General features: G+C 46.5%; 2 protein-coding genes and 1 pseudogene across 2 annotated transcripts; 1 reads left to right on the top strand and 2 right to left on the bottom strand.

The window, feature by feature from the left end:
- Positions 1 to 326: 326 nt before the first annotated feature.
- LOC120660941 (noroxomaritidine/norcraugsodine reductase-like) lies at positions 327 to 1551 on the top strand. The gene is made up of 2 exons (XM_039939606.1): positions 327 to 471; positions 600 to 1551. Exons 1-2 carry the CDS (start codon positions 386 to 388, stop codon positions 1342 to 1344), a joined length of 831 nt encoding a protein of 276 aa, XP_039795540.1. The 5' UTR covers positions 327 to 385; the 3' UTR covers positions 1345 to 1551.
- A 2783-nt stretch (positions 1552 to 4334) lies between these two features.
- On the bottom strand, positions 4335 to 5742 carry LOC120695832 (probable carboxylesterase 5). The gene has a single exon (XM_039979061.1). It carries the CDS (start codon positions 5670 to 5672, stop codon positions 4419 to 4421), a length of 1254 nt encoding a protein of 417 aa, XP_039834995.1. The 5' UTR covers positions 5673 to 5742; the 3' UTR covers positions 4335 to 4418.
- An 11607-nt stretch (positions 5743 to 17349) lies between these two features.
- LOC120660931 lies at positions 17350 to 18894 on the bottom strand (annotated as a pseudogene).
- Between the last annotated feature and the right edge of the window lie 565 nt (positions 18895 to 19459).

Genomic DNA, 19459 nt, shown 5'->3' with positions numbered 1-19459 from the left:
ATCGATTTGGATGGCGGCTAAGGTCTCAAGCAGTGGCGGAGCGCCCGGTAGGGCATAGGTATGGCATCTGACCAACTTTCTCCCCTCCGCACACATACTACACATGCAACAACTAATTATTCAAGTATAGTCATCCCTGGCTAGTCTTCATTCAATAATGTTTGGCTCATTATTCAATATACTAGTCAGTCAACTAAATCGGTCAAGCCCATCTCTTACAACCAGCACATGCATCATGAGGATACACTATTGGACTGAAATGAAATAATGATCTAGCTAGCTAGCTATAAATACCCGTCGGAACCGCGACTACCATGGACAACGTCGATCCATTCATCTGCTTGTGCCCCGCCCTCGGCCCAGACCAAAAACAAGCTAGCTGGCTATGGCGGCGAGCGGCAAGAGCAGGGAGGAGCGCTGGAGCCTGGCCGGCAAGACGGCCCTCGTCACCGGAGGAAGCAAGGGGATCGGGTGAGTTCACACACACACACACACACACACACACACACACACACACACACACTTGTTACGTCGTTGCGTGCATGTTCGCCGATCGCCGGATTGTATTATTGATGATGCTTCGGCCTGCCGTCCTGCAGGCGCGCAATCGTGGAGGAGCTCGCGGGGCTCGGGGTGCGCGTGCACACCTGCGCCCGCGGCGACGCCGACCTGCAGGAGTGCCTGCGCCAGTGGGGCGCTAACGGCCGCCTCGCGCGCGTCACTGGGACCGCCTGCGACGTCGCGGTGCGCGCCGACCGGGAGCGGCTCGTGGCCGCGGCTCGTGAGGAGCTGGGCGGCCGGCTGGACATCCTCGTCAACAACGCCGGGCAGACCATGTTCGGGTTCGCCGCTGACACCACGGCGGAGGACTACGCGCGCCTCATGGCCACCAACGTCGAGTCCTGCTTCCACCTCGCGCAGCTCGCGCATCCACTCCTCGTCGCGGCGGCGTCAGGCGGCGGCGGCGCCAGCAGCGTGGTCAACGTCTCCTCCATCAATGGGATTCTCTCCTACCCGGGGATGTCCATGTACGCGACCACCAAGGCCGCCATGAACCAGGTCACCCGGAGCCTCGCCGTCGAGTGGGCCAAGGACAACGTCCGCGTCAACTCCGTCGCGCCGGGTGGCGTCGTCGGGACCGACATCGCCAGCAGCAGCCACCTGAGTCTGGCCCCGGAGCTGCTGCAGAATTTGTGGGAGGCGGAGATGGCGCGGGTCCCCATGCTCCGCATGGCCGAGCCGGAGGAGGTCGTGTCAGTGGTCGCTTTCCTCTGCATGCCGGCCGCCTCCTACATCACCGGCCAGGTCATCTGCGTCGACGGTGGCCGCACCATTACCGCCTAGCTAATAGGCCTTGCTAGCTGCTTTTAGCTGCATCGCCCGCGCTTAGGGATGCAAGTGGATATCCATCTATGTTTTTTTTTTTGTTTTTGAGTATGTCGTTTAAGTTTCATTTCTCTTCCAAAATAATTACGTAGCATGTTATTCCAGTTTATCTTATAAAATTTTGGGTCGATATAATGACAAAAAAACATGGAACTTGCACCCCTACCCGCGCTTGAATTGGCTTGCATGATTAAACAACTCGAGTTATTTGGAGTCTACCACCGCTCGAGTGTTTCTGACGCTCAAATTACTAAAAACTACAATAAAAAAATCGAGCTTAACAGAGGCAGCCATCACCAAATTTTTATAAACATAAATTCATGACAAAAATTGTCAAAAATGGAAACCGTACACATGAAATTTTTATGGATTACAAAAATCAGAAATTTGATGGAATCTTTGAAAATTCCTCGTGCAAATGCAAAGTTGACTGAGAATAAGAAATTACAGGAAAGTTGAGCATAAGTATGTAAACGGTTGTCTGAAATTTGCAAGAGGTAAGCTTACAGTTGACTTTGCAACCTATGAAGTGTTAGAGCATCACAAACGGAAATTAATTAACAACTTCTTCCTTGCTCAATGATTCAGATTCATAACATCTACCAGTAATTCAATTATATATATATATATATATATATATATATATATATATATATATATATATCAGGTTTAATCTTGAGGTAGGTGAACTCACAAGCTCTCTCTCTAGATCTCTCTCTTGAAAAAAAGAGACCAAATGCATGAACCTAGCAAGAGGCGATTTATCTTCATTTTTTTTATCGAACGCTTAATTAGAGCACCTCCACAAGATTACTCATCCCTCTCCCTCATACTAAAAATATATTCTTTTGGTAATGAGAGGTGCTTTAGCTGATTATCATTTCCATCGCCAATATTTTTGGTGATCGCAAAAGACAACCCCCCCCCCACCCATCTTGCTCAAATGTAGGAGATTCCCCCCTTCACCCTATCATTTGAGTAATCTGCTACATCACCTAGCTTACTACCAAAAACGTAAGAAGTATTATTGGTTTTGGAGATTATAGACCGACTATTGGTAGCCGCACCAAAATCTAGGAGATCTTGTATCCTTTTAATACTTCCTGGCCTATTGGAATTTTCAAAACGGAGAGAGTATTAGGCATGATTTAGATGCAAAATTCAAAATTCCAAAACTATCACATCAAATGTTCGCGGCACATGCATGCATGGACCAGCCACGAGCCTCCGATGTGTACACTAGTATCTGCAATCGCCGTCCCAGTATCTATAAAACCTATAAAGTTAGTCCCACTAATAGTCATTAACTCTATTTCTCTCAACATGCAAGTTATCCATGTCATCATCCACTAAGACCTTCTATTTATGCCTTTTACCGATTTTCTGTGCACAGCCACAAGTCACTATTGTAAGCCATCAATTTTAGCATAAATGATTCCTCCACCACAACAAACACACATGAAAGGAGCTAAAGAAAATCAAAGGCCATCACTGCAATACAAAGAAACCCAAAGATTGTCCCTTCAATCGAGTTTAAATAACTCCACTCCACCTCCAGCATGCCTTGCCCTACTCAGCACGGCTGTAGTTAAGGGCACCGTCGACTTCATCTTCGGCAACGTTGCCGCCGTGCTGCAGGACTGCAACCTCCATGCCCGTCGTCCGCTCCCCAACCAGAGCAGCATCTAGGAAAAAGGAGATGAAAGGCTTTTGGTGGTGTTTACGCTCATCTTAAGGTGTTTGGTTTTCAATCTCCCTTTTTATGGTTTTCTGATGGGAGGAAAACAGATGGGAAAAGAATAATGTAATAATAAGAATACAAGGATAAGGATTAGAGGGAGAAAAAGGAAAAGAAGAAACAAAGAAAGCAGAAAAGGAAAAGGTAGAGAAAATAAACAGTAAAAAATAAAATGAGAGAGAAAAAGAAAAAAAACATAAAGAAATAAAAATAAAATTTTGTCTCATACTTTACAAGTGCTATTTTGTCATTAATCTTCTATTTAGCTAAAATAATCTTCCTTCTATGTCTCAAGTCCCGCAGCAACGCGCGGAGAATCACCTAGTTAATAACATTCCAAGGCCGCCAGCACCACAAGGAATGGCCTGCCATGGCAGTGGAGGTGGTCGCATCAGCCCGTGGCAATGCAGAGCACCGCCATGGTTTATCTTCCCCACCCGTCCTGATTTGATAGTTCAACTGTGAGGAATCTAGCACCATTCCTCACAAAAGTAACATCTGGACGACCCTCCTCAGAACCAACTACACGTGCCTGGTTATAGGAAGATTCCAGGATCAAGGTGCCAATCAATGACACCGCATCGTTCAAATCCAGCACCTACGAATTCAAGGCTGCCAGCACCACGAGGAACGGGCCGCCGTGGCAGTCGACGTGGTCGCATCCGCTCGTGACGGTGCTCTGCTCCCCCGGCGCAGGACCACCACCCTTCGCGCCTGCGGCGTTTTTGCCAGACGGTCTTTGCTTCTCTAACGTGCATGTTGATCGCTTATATGCTGCAGGGTAGAATCTTGTTGGTTGTACACGATCAAAACCTTGATTGTGGAGACCGGTTTTTTGTCCTTATTAATCTAAAAAAAAGAAGTTCACACCGCTGGCTAGTCGTATCCGGGGGCGGTGCAGAGCACCGCCGCGCCGTAGAGCGGGCGGGTGATGATGACGGGGGCTCCGGCAGCATGTGGCAGCCGCTAGTGACGGGTCACAGACGTTGAGACTGACATTGTTGCCGTGGACGTTGAAGAGGATGCGGTCGTGGCGGCAGTCGATGACGGACCAGTCGCGCGGTAACCTAGCTAGTAGCGTCTGCTGGGGGACTGGGGATGGCGAGGCAGCGCGGATCGGATGACGAAGCGGGGTACTGTGACTTTGTGACGTCGACGGCGCATGGAGGCACGGAATGGTGGTGGCATGGTGGCCGGAAGCAGGATCAGGGAACAAAAGAATGTATAGCTATTAAAACAAAACACGACCCACATCACATTTTGGTGAAGATGACGACAACCCCTACAGTTATTATTACCACATGTTCTTGATAAGATGACGAGTTCCGGGGAAGGCGGCTGTTGCTGGCCCCTTGTAGGCCTGCTTATTAGTAGGCCACACGGTGCCTGAAAAGAGCCCGTAGTTTTTCTTGGGTCCTCCAATTTTTGACGTTGCATACGCCATGCTGCAGGTCGTCGTCGTCGAGTCACTGCAACGACGTTTCATGTTCATGCCATAGTCAAATACGTCCATAAACGGCCAGCGAGGCACACCTAGTATCATAGGCTTTGGAGGTTGGTTGATGAAGCGCACGATGCTCTCCATGAGCCTCCTGCTTGTGGCGCGCAGCGGGCTGTAGAGGTGGAAGCCGTGGTCCTCGCCCTCCGACTCCACCAGCGTCGCCTCGCCGCCGGTGCCAGTGCGCACGTAGTAGTCGCGGAAGCGGTTGAGGAGGTGGCACCCGCGTTCCCGCAGGGTGTCCTTCTCAGCCACGGCCACCAGGACTCGCTGGCACATCAGTGATACGATCTCCTCGTCGGGAGGGTTGAGCCGAGGGTCATCGTTGCTGGCTTGGCCCGCGGTCACGAACGGCCAGAGCCAGTCCACCCCGTACGCCGGAAACACCGCTGCGCCATCCCAGACCTCCTTGGAAGGCAGCCGCTCGGCTCCCCAGAAGTAGGGGTGCACCATGACCATCCCCTCGATGTCGACACCCAATTCCAATCCGTCGTCTTGGCTGGCCCGTACCGCTGTGTGGTAGGCGATGTTCCCGCCTGCACTGTCGCCGGCGAGGAACGTGCGCGCGGGGTCTGCATAGTCGGCGAGCCAGGGGTCGGCGAAGGATGCCACCCACTTGAGCGCAGACCATGCATCGTCATAGGCCGCAGGTATGGGGTGCTCCGGCGCAAGGCGGTACTCCACTGAGACGACGAGCGCCGGGGCGCTCGTGGCGAGGGAGGTGGCGTAGCCGTGGTACGTCCGGCAGAAGGCGCTCTCTGTGCAGAAGGAGCCGCCGTGGATGTACACCATGAGGGGGAGCCTCCTGCTGCCGGCGGCCATGGCGGCTCGGGACGGGAGGAAAAGCCGTGCCGACACACCGGTGCTGTGGTCGATCACCACATCTCTCGTTGCCACTCCGCGGTTGGCTCTCGGGTTCTCCGACGCAGCCACCAGAGGACTCCTCAGCAAACGCTCGATTCGGCCATCCTTGTACCGTTTTAGGAACGGGGAGAAGTCAAAGTCGACTTCAGCGACAGCATCCTCCACAAAGTTCTTGCTTGCATGCATTGTGCGTGGTGGTCTGTTGATTCTCAGTTTATATCTGTATGTGTTTGCACCTCTTTGTTGTGCTGTAGGGGTTGTAGGCTAGCTTGTGGGGTTGCTGCTTGTGGCCGTGGGCATTTATAGAAGAAGTTCGATCATCATTTACAGCCAATTTAGTTGGCTGACTAGTATATATATTGAATAATGAGCCAAACATTATTGAATGAAGACTAGCTAGGGAAGACTGGACGATCGATGTTTGGTCTCGTTGAATAATTAGTTGTTGCATGTGTAGTACGCGAGTGGAGGGGAGAAAGTTGGCCAGATGCATGCACTTCTCCGAGCAAGGTGTAACAATACTTTGACCAAGCTCCTATACGTGACAAAGTACGTCACCTAGAGAATGACAAGACTTTATATAAATATAAGTGCTAATTGATGTCATCATAATTGAGGTACACCAACGGAACACACGAGGAAACAACCCGTAGGTACAGTGCATCCTCATGATGCATGTGCGTGACTTGGAATGAAACAAATGACCAACCGATCGACCATGTGTTGAGCCGTTGTCAATCAAAAGCAACATGCACAACTTGCCCTGATTAGAGCTGATCTTAGTTGAACGCATGACGTACTGACCGTGCCAAATTATAAGTTGACATTTACTTGAGACCTTAGCCACCACCCAAGTCGATCGGTACCATTGATACGTGTGTAGATCCAACAAATACGGTTCAAGTGGGCAGACAACTGAGTTTGCAGTACTTCAATATTAATTACCTACAAAAGTCTAACAGACAAAGGTTATAAGTGAACTTACACAGCCCGCCAATAATGGCACCGCATATTTAGGTCTTGTTTAGTTACTTCGTGTAATTTGTGTAATTTTTAAAAGGGAATCTTTTCACATTTGAAGTATTAAATATATACTAATCACAAAAATAGCTAATTACAGAACTCGTGTGTAAACTACGAGATGAATTTATTAAGACTAATTAATCTATCATTAGCACATTTATTGTAGCAATTTATTATCTAATTATGACCAAATTAGACTCATTAGATTCGTCTCGTAATTTACAAGCAAACTATACAATTAGTTTTTTATTTCATCAAGCTTTAATAAACATATCGGCACATCAAGATCTGCATCACCACACGCTTGGAGGCGGAGTACGCTTTTTGGAGATGCTATCAACTTCGGCTTCATTCTTCTAGCACAACTCTTCTCACTTCTCAGGTATGACCTTAAGCTTGGCAATAATCGGCTATCCATCCACCACCATGAACGCGCTAGCATCACACGTGTATGGGGGTTTTGCAATCATGCCAAATGGAGGATGGTTCGCCAGGGTTCGCCGACATTAGGGGTTCACAGTCACAGCTATGCTTGTGGTTGAGGAATGTCAATATGGAGGTAGGTGCTGGATGGGAACGATGCGGTACGTCATTTTGAGAGCTTGGCACCTTGATCCTGGAATCTTCCTGTAAACAAGCACGCGTAGTTAGTTGGTTGTGAGGAGGGTCGTCCAGATGTTATTTTTGTGAGGAATAGTGCGTGCTAGTTTCTTCACAGTTGAACTATCAAATCAGGACGGGTGGGGTGGGGAAGATTCTTCACGGTCTGGGATCCAAACAAGGGTGTGGTTTCTTACGTTGACAGCCTGGACAGGAACTACCTCAGGTCAGTATGGCACGAGCTCTGCTGTGTGACCCGGGCGCAACTTCACGGGTCCTTCATTCCGCCAGACGGCCAGAGGCACTGGTGGTCCACGCCGCGACTCGAATTATATATTGGTCACATTCAGTTTGGTGCCAATCTTTATCACGTGTAGGAGCAGGCGTTTGCATTATTGCGGTAGCCTTCTTCTAATCATATTGTTTGCTGTAGCAGCCAGAGGGTACGTATAGCGCCTTACAAATAGTAGGTACGTACTACTAGTATAACCTAGTTGCATTGTAGAATCAAAACTACAATAACTATAGTTCCTGTACTAAACCAAGTTTTGTCTTTGGCTTCGTGCCAATCTTTATCACCTACTCCCTCTGTTACAAATTATAAGTTGTTTGACTTTTTTAACCTCAAGTTTGACTACTCGTCTTATACAAAACATTTGCGCAAATATAGTCAAATTTATGTCATTCTTGAAAAACTTGTATTGATAAAGCAAACCACAATAAAAGAAGTGATATTTTTCATAAATGTTTAATAAAATGGGTGGTCAAACTTGGGATTATAAAAGTCAAACGACCTATAATTTGAAACGGAGGGAGTACTAGTAAAATGTATGTGCCGCACGCATGTGTTTCGGAAAACCTTCAAGACTTATTACTCTCACACAAAAAAAGGTGTGGAACTTGTATCACACAAAAAAAATGTGGAACTTCATTCTGATGTAAATACTATCATTGTGATGGGACTTATTACTCTCAAAATCATGTCCCCAAAAGATCATGTACTGAGAACTATTGCATTCAACCAAAGCATAGGAAAACTGCTTGTTAAAAACATGTCTCAATATGACTTGTATCTTCTGATGACGAATTAGCGATAGAGAGCCTGGAACCTGTTCTGTTTCATTACTATTATTATACTAGAATAGTGTCCGTGCGTTGCTATCGGTAGTATAAATTTTATCAATTCCTAAGTGGGAATCACTAATTTTTTATGAGAACTCCATGTACAACCCGTGCTGTAACCGAGCGAGGTATTAATTGTCCGGTTTTCGATTGGGATTCGGGACTGATTTGTTCGGGTTCCGAATAGGATTATGATTGTGTTTTATATTTTTGAGTGGACCTTAGCTTAGAACTCTTGGGGATCTCGGCTATAGTTTGCAAACTCTAGAAGTCCACTAGAACACAAGTGGGATTGTCCACAAGCCAAATAAGGACATTTTAGGGGGTTTCCATGAATAACAACTATTTATGGGCTCACGGACGCGAAAGGGCCTCCAGCTAATTTGATTAGATGTCTTCAGTGTAGCACTCCTCAGGTCCTGGGTTCGACTCCAAGTGGGAGCGAATTTCAGGCTAAGGTTAAAAGAATCCCCTTCGCTGGCCCTCTTAATGAAAAACGGTGGGGCTGTCAGACTCCCACCGGTTGAGTTTTTTATGGGCTCACAAACAATCCACTCGCGTCCCGTCAATGTATGTTTAGCGAATCTCCAACCATCAAATTAACTTGGCAGCAGTTCCACAACCACTAGGATCTAGGATGCATAATGGATATTGCCGTATGAAATGCAGAAACACGTGGTTTAGCGCAATATGTTCACCAAAACAGGGGGTTCAATTATCACTCTCATGATAAACCTTAAGGAACAAGGGCTTCAAATGAGTATGAGAGTATGAGACCATAACCGGTAGCCGTAATACAACTCACAGTACTCTATGTGGCGCATGCTGGCCACTTTGGATGGGGTCCCAAAAAAAGGCTATACGGACTCTGCTACTGCTAGTTAACTGGGAAGTCTTGAAGGAGCGACATGCAAGAACGTTTGCAAGGAAGAGATCCCGGCGTTTGAGTTTGTTCCAAAAGATCAAAGAGGAGGCCCGCTCGTGGGGGTTAGCGGGAGCCAAGCACCTTGCAGCACTGTTGGACCCCCTGTGATCCTCTTTATGACGTACAGTTCTTGTTGGTTGTTGTTTTTGCTTGTTCCCCTGTCCTGAAGCCTCCCAGGGTTTCAGTTCAGTTTTTTTTACTCCTATATTAATAGAAACAGTGCACAGTCTGTGCACGTTCATTCAAAAAAAAAAAACTCACAGTACTCTATATACTTGATGTCGTGAACCAAAAATATTACCAATTCCCTGCTGAGTCAAAAAAAAACAGCTAGCTGTTCACGATTCACAGTTTCACACTACTGGTTAGTCAACTAGTAGCTAGTATTAGAAAGAAACTCACAATCAGGCCATCAGCTGAAGCCTTTCAGATTTCATGACATGCAGATGTGCATCTGTATGCTACCTACATACATCGTTCCTCTTCAGATGAACTTTGAGGAGCTAACTCTGAGACGTGCTGGAATAGTCAGGTCTTTCAGAACAAAGCAAGCGACCACTAGGTGATGCATTCTAGTGTTGTATGAACAAAGAATGGAGGAGCAACAAAGCTCCCCCAGTGCAAAAATATGAAGCTTACTTTGAGAGCTACTGATGCGTAACCTTGCTTACAGAAACTGATTTCATCAGTTTCAGTTCCAAGAGCATTTGTGAAGGCTGAACCAACCATCCTGGTTCTGGAAGTAAAAACTAAGCTGAAGCAATCATCAATTGGATTAAATTTAGTTCTGAGTGGACCCATCAACCATCAATATAACACCGACCGTAGTAAGAAACTAAGAATAGATTTAATCCTCAAACATTGTCTTCACAATAATGATCTCAAACAACTAATAAGGAAGAACATAGGAGCTGGTGACGCTGGCTTACACTACTACTACTGCAACAACAACCCTTTTAGAGCCAAGCAAGTTGGGGTAGGCTCTGACCATGGTGGCTAGTCCTAGAAGAAATCAATCTATGAAACAGAATACCAATAAACATTTTAAAGCATTAACCCTCCAAAGTGCCAACAGTGGCAAATTCAGCTTCTTGGATTTGTAAACTGGCCAAGCATCTCAGTAATGATTAATTTGTCTATGCTGGTAATGGCAATGTGTTGCAAGCACAACCTGGAAGAGTACAATAACATATAAACAAAATATTGGATCACCAACTTGTGGTTAATTTTTTTAAAAAAAATCAACTGCTTCCTAGGCGCATGTTGCCAAAGAACTAGATTAGATGTTATATAGCATTGCCAGATATACAGTTCTCAAAAAGCAAAGGTACCATTATTCCTAGAACTAATATGTACATATCAGAATAACTAAATTTTCACATACAAATAACATGTCCCCAATGGGGTTGGAAACTTGCTGCTACTAGAATCTGGAGATGGTCATGCCTACAAATTGGAAAAAGTCCAAATCACTACCCTCATCTTTCAACAATGTTCGGATAACCCCCTAATCAATTTTATAGTTTACTTAACCCCCACTTTTTCCTAAACCAGTTCACTATACACCTTCCGCACGTCCAAAACCTGGTTTTGCTGACTGGATGGCTGTTTCACGAATTAATCATGCCACGCGAGTAGTCCAACGTGGCAAAAAGATCGCAGGTCCCTCGAACAGGTGTGTTCCTTCCTCTCTCTCGCCTGTCCCTCGAGTTTGGCGGCTCCGCCTCTCTCTCGGCGCCCCCCAACAGATTGATCGAGGTGATGATCGCAGCCTAGACAAGTTGATCGCTGACAACGACTTCAACCAGGTGTGTTCCCTTGCCCCTGGGTGGAAAAAAATGTAGAGAACCATGTACATTGGACGGCTAGGGTTAGACTGTTTGGAAGTTGAGCGATCCAATCTTAGTTGGAATTGGGAGTTTTTTTTTCATTCAGATGGGTTTCAAATTAGTAATTGTACGCTCCCTCATCTTTAAGTTATCGGAAAGCTGCAAACCTGCAACTAGGGGCTAATGAAATTGGTTAAAAGTTGATATTTTAATTGGTTCAGATAGGGCAACATGAGTTAGTGCTCTTCTCCATTAGATGGGATTTTAGGTTTAAAGTTGTTCCTTATTAATCTATGAGATATACACTGTTTTGACATGGGATTGTACTGTGTTCGGTGCTTTCAGGGATATGGATCCACAAGATACTCTTCCTGTTAGATTTCACTTTGGTGGAAATTTTGATTTTGATGGATATTCAGTGAACTATGTTGGTGGTGGAGTTGAGTTGTCACATATAGAGAAGGAAAAAATGTCTTTGCCAGAACTAAGAGGCTTTTTGTCAGATCATGTTCAACTAATTGAAGAAGACATTGTTGATTTTTACTGGTTATTCACTGGAGCTGAATTGAGCAATGGGTTGAGGAGACTTTCTGATGACAAGACGTGCCTCTATATGTCTGACTGTATCGCAGAGGGTGCAGTTGCTGAAATTTATGTGGAGTCCTACAAGATTGATGGTGCTGATCAAGGAGGGGTCCACGGAGTGGATCAAGGAGGGGGTTGAGGTGGGTGGTCAAGGATGGGCTGCTCAAGATCAGACCACAAAAGACCTTGAGAAGGTCGAGGAATTTTACAGTTCACCTCATAAGGACAATGAGAATATGTGTATTGTTTACTCCTCTCCTTCTGAAAATGATGATGAAGAATATGTCCAGGACGAAGAGGATGCATCAGAAGATGAAGAAGAATATGGTCTAGGAGATGATACATCTGAGTACGATGAAGAGGCAAATCAGTTTAGGTCCAATGCTAGGAAACAAAGGAGGAATCCAGCCAGCACTAATGGATTTTCTAATCTTGAAATTCAAAAAATTACTGAAGAAGCACATGCTTTGGAAGATGATGATGATCCCCCACTGATGGACAGTAGTGAAGAATGCAGTTATGATGATGACGAGGGTGAAGCAATTAGACGAAAGGGCAGATTTCCAAGATATGACAATGATGCTACCTTTCCTATTTTCTCACTTGGGATGATTTTTAGTGGTAGAATACAGTTTAAAGAGGCATTGATCAAGTATGGGCTGGCTACTAGGAGGCACATAAGATTTCCAAAAGATGAGGCAAATAGGATCAGAGCCAAGTGTTCATGGAGGGGCTGCCCTTGGATGATATTTGCCTCCAAATACAATAACAAGTTCAAGGTGAAAACCTTCCATAATGTACACATTTGCCATCAAAGAAAGGATAATAGGTTGGTCACAGGACGAAGGATAGATGACAAACATGAGCACATCATTAGGGCAAACCCTTCTTGGAAGCTGCAAAATATCAAGGAGACTGTGTTGCTTGAGATGGGTGTCGATGTGTCACTGTCCAAGATTAAGAGAGAAAATTGTCATAAGAAGGATCTATGAGTCATGCAAAGGTGAGTATGCTAAGATCTTTGAGTACCAGGCTGAAATTCTTAGAAGCAACCCTGGTAGTACATGTGCAATTTGCTTGGACCCTGACATAGCTATCCAGTATTCCAAAGGATATATGTGTGTTTTGATGCATGCAAAAGGGGTTTCCTTGCTGGTTGTAGAAGAGTTGTTGGTGTAGATGGCTGTTTTTTTAATGGAGCTTGCAATGGTGAATTCATTTGTGCTTTAGGTAGAGATCCAAATTAGCAAATTTATCCAATAGCTTGGGCAGTAGTGGAAAAAGAGACTGAGGATTCTTGGACTTGGTTCTTGGGGCTCTTACAAAAGGATTTGCTGATTCCCATACATGGAATTGGCTGGGTTTTGATATCCGATCAGCAAAAGGTAACAATTATGATCTTTTTATTTTCTTATTCCCGAGTTAAAATCTGACCAGTTCCTAATTATAAATGGAGATTTCCATAACAATTTTAATATGCTTGTGTATGCAGGGGCTTCTCAATGCTGTTGCTGAACTGTTTCCAAACATTGAGCACAGAATGTGTACAAGACACATTTATGCCAACTGGAGGAAGAAATATAGAGATGAAGATTTTCAGAAGCCCTTCTGGATGTGTGCAAAGGCATCGAGCATTCCATTCTTCAACTACTGCAGAGCAAAGCTTGCTCAGTTGACCCCTGATGGTGCTAAGGACATGATGAAAACCAACCCCAAGCACTGGAGCCGAGCTTGGTTCAATATTGGATCCAATTGTGACAGTGTGGATAACAATATGTGTGAGAGCTTTAACAACTGGATAGTTGATGTCAGAGCTCATCCCATCATTTCCATGCTTGAGGGCATTAGGACCAATGTCTTTGTTAGGATACAACAAAACAGAACAAAAGCAAGCAAATGGAATACAAGGATATGTCCAAACATTTTGAAGAAGGTGAACAAATACATTGATCTAGCCCAATCATGCTCAGGAATTTTGAATGGCAAAGATGGCTACGAGGTCAGACAAAAGGACAAGAGGTACATAGTTGACATAGAGAAGAGGACATGTTCATGCAGGTATTGGCAACTGGCAGGTATCCCTTGTGCCCATGCCATCACTGCACTTTTCTATAGCTCTCAACCAGCAGAAGATTACATAGCTCAGTGCTATTCAGTGGAGGTGTACAACAAGATATATGGTGAACTTATAAGTCTGTCAATTTTGGTTATGTCAAATTTAGCACATCGATATCAATTATGGTACAATTCATTTTGCCACTTTCCGGTTACATGCAAGCATTAAAAATAGCTTTATTAGGAATCTGATTATCTGTTACAGTTCTGAGAATATGATGAAAATCACTACATTAGATGAATTTTCTCTGAAATTGATAGATGTGGAAATATCAATTCACATAATTATATTGATCCAAATTTCAAATTGATAAAGTCTTCACTACTATATGAAGTTGAAGCTTAGTTCGTCACTACATATGGCCGCCCTTCCTCCCGTCCAGTCCTAGCGCAGGCTTGGTGGCCAGAGATCCGCCAGAATAGCAAGGGCCAAGCTCGGCATCCAGCGGCAAGTGGGTCACCAACAGCGAGGAACCACACCAGGCAGCGATGGATGGCAGCGACCAAGGCCTGGATGACGACGAGCAAGCTAGGGCGCAATGGGAGTCAGTCGATGCCGGCACACTAGACGGCAGTCGACGCCGGCGCCGCAGTGGCGGTAGGGAGATGCGCATTCGGGAGGCAGGAGACATTCTGGAGGGGGTTAAGTGGGCCTGCAATCTTTTTGCCACGTCGGACTGCTCGCGGGGCATGATTAGTTTGTGACACAGCCATCCAATCAGCAAAAATAGGTTTAGGACGTGCAGAAGGTGTATAGTGAACTGGTTTAGGAAAAAGTGGGGGTTAAGTAAACTATAAAATTGATTAGGGGTTATCCGGACATTGTTGAAAGATGAGGGTAGTGATTTGAACTTTTTTCTAAATTAAAATATATAGTCTGTACAATGCAGGATTACAAACAAGCAGTTAAAGGGCTGGAACCGTACCCTGTGTGTAGAAAATGGAAAAGGGTATGACAGGATAGTAGCGCCCAGGTCCGGCAACCTTCCTCGCCCGCCCTGTCTTGAGCTCAATAGCGAAGGCACCAATCTCTGTGCTCGTGAAAATGACGCAGGCATCCTCAGCAAAACCGGTCACAATAGTTCGCTTGAAAGGGTTATCAACCGGCAACAATTTCTTCAGCTCAATCACGCTGCACTGTACCCATCTTTCACTCCCTGTGCATTCGTTCCTCGAGCACAGGTGAAGGTTGAAACCCCTAATGCCGGAGAGACCGAGCAAGCCGTCCTCGGTAAGCATGTGGACACTGCCCTTGTCGTACGAGTCAGGTGGATCAATCAGAGATAGGCGATGCTTGGCAAAGTTGTAGCTGAGAATTTTACCACGCAGCCCAAGTAGCATGTACATTTCATCCCCGGCCGACAAGAAACCGTGCTGCCCCAATGCCCCGAGAACCAGCTGCTTGCGACGAGTAGACGCACGCGTGCATGATGCCGATTGCCGACCATGTTGTCGGTGCCCACACAGAGCACATGGTAGGGGCCGCGGCCGTGGCAGCCGCGGTGGTCGCAGCCGGCCGTGGCGCCAAACCAGACGATGCCGGGCTCGGGCACCGCCTCCCGGTGACCGTTGACGGGGTCCTAGTCTCCTAGCTAGACGACGAAGTGGAGGGCCTCGGTCGTGCGGGGGGGAACGTGGATTGGAACGGGGAGTCGAAAAGGGGCCCCTACTGGGCCCAGTACGTATCGTCGCAGACGCAGCTCGACTGTCGCCACAGGCCCAGGACTTTGGGCCTCACCACACAGGCCGACGCCCTCCTCAGCCTTGGCGCTCTGCTGCCTGCCTGCATCACTAGCTACTTGCCTGATCTACTTTGACTGCATCATGTAATTCACGCTCGCCTCTTGGCTACTTTGACTGCTCGAGTAGTAGCACTGCAGTACTATACTCGAACCTTTATTTACAAAATCAACTTGGGAAAGGTACCCTAGACTTGTGCATATAAAAAAACATACTCGGCCATACTCGGTGTCATGCACCATGTTCCATCACCGGCTTGTCGGCATCCGCGGATCAATGCATTCAGGTGGAAGCCAAGAAAAGGAGAACGCGGTAGGAAACACTATTAGAAAACATATCAAAGATACTTTTGGGGTGGATAGAAAAAGTCCTAAACCTTTAGGTATCGGGTGGAAACACCAACCCGTATCTATGTGGACAGAAGCCTTAGTAGGTACCGGTTGGTATTACTAACCCGGTACCTAAGGGTTCTTCACGGGTTACTTCAAAAGGAAAATATGTTTCTTCTCATCACAAGTGCTATGTAGGTGAGATGGTAAGGGAGGTACGTGCGAGGCAAGAGGTCTCGAGTTCGAATCTTGGCCACTCACACATTTTATTGACGTTCTCCAGTAGTGAAACTCAAACACCCGTACCAGTACAAGATATGAAACAAATAAGATGAGCACTCATGGTTAAAGTAACAATCAGACAAATAACAAGTCTCCGGGAAAGCAGAGTAGCTTTTGGGTTATGGTGATTGCCGGGTAGGGACAAACCCCGAGAATAATGTAAACCAGTCTGTAATATTGCATTGATTGATAGGGTCAGCTCAGAAGGTGATGGAACTAGCTCAAGACCACATCTCGTTTAGCTAAGCTTCAATTTTGCTCGAGAGAGCGTGCAAAACGGTCGGTGGTGGGAAGGCTGTGACGGTGCTACAGGCTGGAAGCCATGGCGCACTACCATGCATCACATTGCCCCCACACTGGCCACCGCCGAGCCACATATCCTTCCTGGCGTACTCTCAAAATGTCTTTTCAGATCCTCAAACTTTTCTTGGTATGTCATTCACATCCCCGAACTCTCAATATGCATATTGAAATCATTACACAGGGAGGACTCTTAAAACATATGGGTCTGCTCAGAAGAGATTCTCTTTTTGCCTCCTCTTTTGCTGTGGCTGCCGGCTAGACAGAAAAGCAAAGCCCCCAGCTTTTGGCAGCAACAGCCACAACCGAAGTAGAAGTTTTCCCGAGCGGGCCCTATATTTTTAGCTTCCAAACATGTTCATTTAGTTTCCAAACTTGTAATGATGAATGTGATGAGTTTGCGGATCTGATAATAATGTATTTTGAGACTTTATATATAGCTCTAATAAATAACTCTCTAGGACAAATTTAGGAACACATAAAGATGCATTTCAACAGTTCAGGGACTTGGATGATAGCTCAGGACAAGTTCGAGGGCTTGAAAAATGAATGCTGAGAGTTTGAGATCTAGATGACACGTGTGGACAAGTTTATGGACCACCCATATAATTTACTCCTTTTAGTCTAGTGGTTAAGAGCCTCAGTAGCACCTCAGGTCCTGGGTTCGACTTTCTGTGGGAGAAAATATTCTAAAATATAATTGTGTTGTGCTTTTAGTGGTAGACGATGTTCTCATCGACAGAGAGACGTCTGTGGTGACTTTGCCAATCTCGAGAGTTTGCGTATGTGTGTTCATGGTGTAAGTGTGCGTGCATTTTGTGAGTGTTTAAGTTATACTGTGTAATCTCAAAAATAATATTAATTGCGTGGAATAGTGGGAACCCACACAACGTCCAGTCCTGTGCATCCGGTATCTCCGGCTGCACTTGCTTGCACTGCGTTTTCAGTACTACCCACTGGATGTGTTAGTTGCTAGCGCTCACATGTCTGTGTGAGTAATTCCAATCAATCAGTAACGAGTAAAATGTTCGCTTTATTTATTTCTGAATTGAAAATTACAAACTATTATTCCCGCATATCCCAATTTCAAACAGCAAACTAAAATGCAAATTATTATTCCTGCAAATCCCAATTTCAAACAGCAAACTAGTACTTTGTAGCGTGCAGCACCATGGTCTCGACAGTGAAGCCCGGTCCAAAGCCCACCATCATCCCCAACTCTGCAGCCTTATCTCCTTCCTCGTCCATTCGCCGGCGTAGCTCCTCAAGCACAAATATCACAGTTGCGGAGAGCATATTCCCATAGTTCCTCACAACAGTTCGGCTCGCCGCCAGCTTCCTGGGCTCCAGCTTGAGAGCCGCGTCGATGTGGTCCAAGATCCCAAGGCTGCCAGGATGGACTGCCCAGAAGAGATCGTTCCACTTGCACTCAACGCCACTGACGGCGAGCGTCCTAAACGCATCAAGCAGGCAGCCCTCGAGATTCTGCGCGGCGAACCTCGGTAGGTTGAAGGAGATGTCACCTTGAATCCCGCCTTCCCCGAGCCTTATGTTGAGCAGCTTCTCCGACCCAGGTATCAGGGCCTGCGAGGCAAACACCATCTCGAAGAGCGAGTGCTCGACAGGGTGCACGACGTCGGCGCCGATGACGACCGCTCCCGCTCCGTCTCCAAACAGCGCTTGCGGGATGAGGGTGTCAAAAGTGTCCCCTTCATGGGGGCTGCGGAAGGAGGTGATGGTGAGCTCTACGCAGACCACGAGCACGCGCGCGCCGCGGTTGTTCTCAGCGAGGTCCTTGGCCAGGCGCAGGGCAGCGCAGCCGGCCGAGCAGCCATTGAGCTGGAGCACGGTGCGGCGGACGTCGGGGCGGAGGCCAAGGAGCATAGCCAGCCCGAGATCTGCACCGGGGGAGCGGGCTTCGGCGTTGGTGCTGACAACGAGGTGGGTGATGTCGGTGGCCGGGCGGCCCCACCCCACGATGGCCTTGGCGGCGGCTGATGCGGCGAGCCCTGGAGCAGCCTTGGCGACGATGTCCAGCCGCGCATCCAGGGCCGAGGGCGTCCCGTGAAGCAACAAGCCGGGTGGGAGTTGAGGACTTGCTCGCTGTGGTGAAAGAAACGTTTCTCGACCCCCGTGGTCCGACCTATTTAGTTCAATTATTGGAAGGATGATCGTCATTAATGTATCAGTTGATGAAATTTACCACTTTAAAAATTCATGGTTGTTAAAGAAATTTAACATGTGGTAAAGTTAAAAAATGACATGCAATTTGGAAGAAAAAACACAACCAGTACCGTATGGACATGCTTACAAACATAGTTTCTTGAATGTATCTTTGAGGTTCGTGAGATGCTCCTTGTTTGTGACACGAAAATAGTAGTCGGGGAACTTCTCCTGAAGCACGTAGTTTTGTTGGATTTGCGGTGCCAATACCGAGCATGGCTGCTGGGCCATCAGCACGCTGCTCACGCCGGATCTCACTTACTGTGGCTAGTATGCTTGCCATCATCTGTCGCCTCTAATAACAATGGGATCAGAAGGCAACGGTATCGGGAGAGATGACAGATGACTGTGATGAGCATAAGTGGAGATGGGCCGTGGACTATATATAGTGTCAGGAGTCACATGCTTCAGATCAATAAAATATATATTAGTAGTCATTTATATTATATATATATATTAATCAGTTGCCTTTCGTTCAATGTATTTGTTGGTCATTTCGTTTCATGCATAGTCACGCACATGCATCATGAGGATGCCCTGCACCTATGGGTATGTCCAGTACTGTACCAACAGGTTATTTACTGGTGCACCGTCGGTGCACCTCAATGACGACATTAGCACCTGTACTAATATAATTCAAGTCTTATCCTTTGTTACGTGCCGAAGTTTGTTACGTATAGGAGCTTGTCAAATGTTGTTACACCTTGTACGGAGAAGTGCATGCATCTGGCCAACTCTCTGCCCTCCACGCACGTACTACACATGCAACACAACTAATTATGCAATGAGACCAAGCATCGATTTGTCCTGTCTTCCCTAGTCTTCATTCAATGTTATAATAGCATCTCCAAAAGCCTAGCCAAATCCCACTCTCTATATTTCCATTTAGCTATGCATTTA

This window comes from Panicum virgatum, chromosome 2K (assembly GCF_016808335.1).
Source record: "Panicum virgatum strain AP13 chromosome 2K, P.virgatum_v5, whole genome shotgun sequence".
NCBI classification, from domain to species: domain Eukaryota; kingdom Viridiplantae; phylum Streptophyta; class Magnoliopsida; order Poales; family Poaceae; genus Panicum; species Panicum virgatum.
The sequence above is the reverse complement of the archived record's forward strand: the minus strand, read 5'-3'. Positions and strand labels throughout refer to the sequence as shown.